Below are 3,849 nucleotides of genomic sequence, written 5' to 3' on the forward strand. Positions count from 1 at the left end.
TGGGTATTTGTTTGGGTGTGTGTGTGTGTGGGGGGGGGGGGGGGGCTGGACGTTTGGACTGAGTTTGGCAGGTCTTGTTGGGTGAAAGTTTTCTGTCCGAGCCCGACCGCCTGACGTTTGGGGCGGAAATGGGGCTCCGGCTGTAGATGCTCTAATTGTATCGCACACCATCCCATGAAAAATGGAATTGCCACTCATTCATTTTGGATCGTGTCTTTCACATGTGAAAAATCGTGCTGTACTTGGAGAAGAACGAAATATACTTTGGGATGCAAAAAAAGGCGGATTCGTTCACCGCTGAAGAAGCGAACGCATCTCTGTTTGTCAGTGTACAGAAAAACTGCAGACCCTTTCCTTTTTTTTTGAGGGTCAGACCCTTTCCTAGTGCTAACAAGAAGCTACTGCACCGTGGCGTCCAATATTTCTCCGTTGCAACCCAACCGTGCTATCACCGGTTTCCGGATCAGGCAGTAGGTCGATGTCATCTTCTGCATCTCCCGGTCTTCAGAAATGAACCTGGTTTCTCCTCCTTCAACTGAAACCTGAAGCTACGGCGGCACGGGAGACCTTCGGGCTAGGATTCTGAACTAGCACCAGCAACGGCTGTGAAGAATAGCACGGTTCGGCATGAGAAGTCCTCTGCAGTATCACCAGGTGTTAGATTCAAATGCAACAACTCTGCGATCATAACACAAAGATGAACAAATAACTGAATTAATTGTGCAGTGTTGCCTACCACTCCAACATGCCATTGGTCCGAGACGAGGCCTCTGAAATCGGCTGCGTCCATTTCCTGTGTTGTTACAGTAAGCACGGCGCATTTCAGTCGAGTTTTTCAGACCACAAGAACACAAGATGCTAAAGAAATGAACTGAGGTTAGGTGACCATACCACGCTGTAAATGGGTGGCATGGTAATCTCCCAGTTCGACTTCATCAGGGGCATGACCGGCAGGTGGAGTGATGCTTCAGGGATCCTGAAGTTCCACCTGAACATTTGGAATTCATGTCAAATTTCAGCTCAAGATGGTGTTTCGGTTCCTTCTAACGACCCTGTCCGGCGATAATCTATACTCACCCAATATACATGAAGATGCAGAACTGCACCCATTCGCGTACCAACACACGGAACCAGTAGTTATCCGGCGTATCATCAGCCCTCATGTACACCTGAAGTCACAAATGGCATCATCACAGTTCAGTATGCATCGTCTTACCAAACTCTGAATGTACCATAAGAAAACGGTGTGCATGCGCAGTCAAAGCTGATTGTTACCATGATGAATGCCACTGCTGCCACCTGCATTGTACCCTGAAATCTCCTGAAGAGAAGAAAACAAGGAGCTAAGCACATGAGTTATTATTTTAAGAAGAGTAAATTACTTTAAGTGTTCGTCAGGAATAAGGACTGCTTACTTAAACATTGTGTACTTGGTGTTGAGTGTCCCATGCAGTGAATGGATGTCTTCCTCCTCCACGAAATTAAGCTGCTCGCGCAGAACCAGCAGGCATTGCGACGTGCGGCGGAATATGATGTAGAATGACGCGAAGTAGTTCATCAGAAGAAAACCCTGTTCCAAAATCAGAGCACAGTTTCTGATCATCTGGCTTCTTAGATAGCTAATTGTATAGAATCCCCAAACAAATAATCTCGGAAGAAGACAGATGGCTTACGGTGAAATAAGGGACTGCGGCTTTATAGCCGATGAGGCTAAGGTAGAGGAGGCATCCGAGCCCCGCAGTTGTGCGTCTCTCCCTGATGGAGAGGCGCTCGTACATGATGCAGTAACCGTGGGAGATGAGCATGAAGGAGACGAAGGAGGCCGTCTGGAAGAGGATCCCCGTCACGTACACGCCGAACGACATCCACAGCGAGCATGTGTGAAGGTGTACGCACGAGTACCTGCATGCGCGGCACCCAAATTCAGACCTTCGGCAACAACATCAGGGGCTTGTTCACATTTTTTTCAGGGATGAAAGGTGCCAAACTGAAGTACTGAACCTAGTGAAGTGAAAGGGAAACAAAATATAAAAAAAGAATCAGACTGCTCACCAGAACAGAAACGAGAGTGCCATTTGCAAAGCTTTGATCAGGGGAACCAAGGCCAGGATCCACTGAAGGTTATTCGCCTGTTGTAAAAAAGAAACAAAATTAGGAAACTAACCAACAACGGAATTACGAAAAAAAAAATCCCTCTCAATTTAATCAGGCACCCAAAGCAGGTGGTACATACTGAAAATTCTGCTTGAAGCTCATACAGTTCTGGGGAAAAAAATGTTGAAATTGAACGGCAGGATTCAACAGACCTGGAAGTGGCGATTCCTCCATGAGCTGAAGGCCCAGGAGATCCCCGACGCCGCCCATATCGCCAAGAAGCCGAGGTAGAGCGACGGGAGAGGCTGGTAGGCGCTGCTCAGCGCCGGGAGAGAAGACGACGAGGCCTCCTGCATCTTCCTGCACGGGCAACCGACCACTGGCAATGCACAGAAACACGGAGAAGATCTTGGCGAAGATGGGACGGAGATGAATCACGAGAGGCTTGAACGGATTGATGATGATGGATTGGAGCAGCAGTGTGCGTAGATAGATAGATAAATAGCCAGGGCTTGGATTTGATTTTATCATGGCAACGGTGCGGTAATGGGTTTGGCGTCTGGGGGAAGGGGAGTACGTGCGCCCCCTCTTTTTCTCACCAGAAGCGTTATGGGAGTGTAGGAGTAGTTAGGGTTGGTTGCTTATTGGAGGGAAAATACTAAAGGCAACGGCTCTATTCGTGTCTCACAAATTAAATAAAAATCATTACCTTTTTTTATAGCCGAAAATTATTCTCTTCTCTTTGGTGGTGTTGTTGACTTGTGCCTGGAATAAAAACATATGTACGCGTACGTGTGCATTCCTTTTGGCCCAAGGGCGTGAGGGACACCTTTTTTGGGGGGCAATTTGACTTTGGCCCAAGGATGATCATGCTACACTTTGGTTTGACTTCGGACTGACATGTAGGGTCCAGAGTCAGTTCATATCAAGGTGTAGCAAAAGTGCGTCGTTATCAAAATTTGACAGCCCGAATAAGCAGTCAGCTCGATTGTTCTTGTTGCGTAGGGGTACTACAAGTATAAGAAAAGTATATGTACCACGACACAGAAATTAAGATATGGTATGAGATCGTAATAGTAGGTGGTGGAAATGAGAAAAGAAAAAGCTTGCAGGCCTGTATAACAGGGGACGGAGAAAGATCATGTCACGAATTTGTAGGGCCGGAAACGCTAAAGAACGCATTCTCGAAGAAATGTTTTGGTAAAGTACTCGAAGGCACGCACCGTGCCAGCGTCAGTCGCCTGGTGATCTGGGTGCATGCCTTACCGCCGGAATTAACTAGCGCTGTAATATCGGCGGATCGTGGCCGCATATCGCGCATGCTCATGTATGGGCCATCCAGGGTCAACACATAAATAACTTGGCTTGTTTTTTCTTTATCTTGCGATGCGATTCATGGAAGGGTGTGAAGCAGGACACGTCGCAGAGCGTCTCTGTGAAGCAGATTTCAGGGCAGTTGGCGCAGTGGCGGCCTACTGATTCCACGTCTCAAGAAGGCCGCTTTGACTGGAACAGGTGCGGGTGCGGGTGCTGGGAGGGGGTGTCAAGGGTTTGAGATTTAGGTGCGCGGCTAAGCGCATTAGGTAAACCAACCCTCCCCTCCCCGACGAGGATCATTACGGCGCACGGAACTGCCCCTGCGTGCGTGCGTGCGTGACGATAGACGAGGACGAGTAACGTGGCTGCTCCATCACTGGTACCGGAGATAATTAGAAGTGTCGTTTGCCCAAGTGAGACTTTATATAATGCAAGTTG

The 3,849-nt window shown here is 48.2% G+C and overlaps 1 protein-coding gene across 1 annotated transcript; it reads right to left on the minus strand.

Moving 5' to 3' along the window:
* Positions 1–263: 263 nt before the first annotated feature.
* LOC123074690 (uncharacterized) lies at positions 264–2,668 on the minus strand. The gene is made up of 9 exons (XM_044497466.1): positions 2,307–2,668; positions 2,053–2,129; positions 1,674–1,902; positions 1,416–1,570; positions 1,276–1,321; positions 1,078–1,169; positions 892–988; positions 737–793; positions 264–639 (listed from the first exon to the last, which is right to left on the minus strand). Exons 1-9 carry the CDS (start codon positions 2,448–2,450, stop codon positions 532–534), a joined length of 1,005 nt encoding a protein of 334 aa, XP_044353401.1. The 5' UTR covers positions 2,451–2,668; the 3' UTR covers positions 264–531.
* Between the last annotated feature and the right edge of the window lie 1,181 nt (positions 2,669–3,849).

The sequence above is a fragment of the Triticum aestivum genome, chromosome 3D (genome assembly GCF_018294505.1).
Source record: "Triticum aestivum cultivar Chinese Spring chromosome 3D, IWGSC CS RefSeq v2.1, whole genome shotgun sequence".
Classification (NCBI taxonomy): Eukaryota; Viridiplantae; Streptophyta; class Magnoliopsida; order Poales; family Poaceae; genus Triticum; species Triticum aestivum.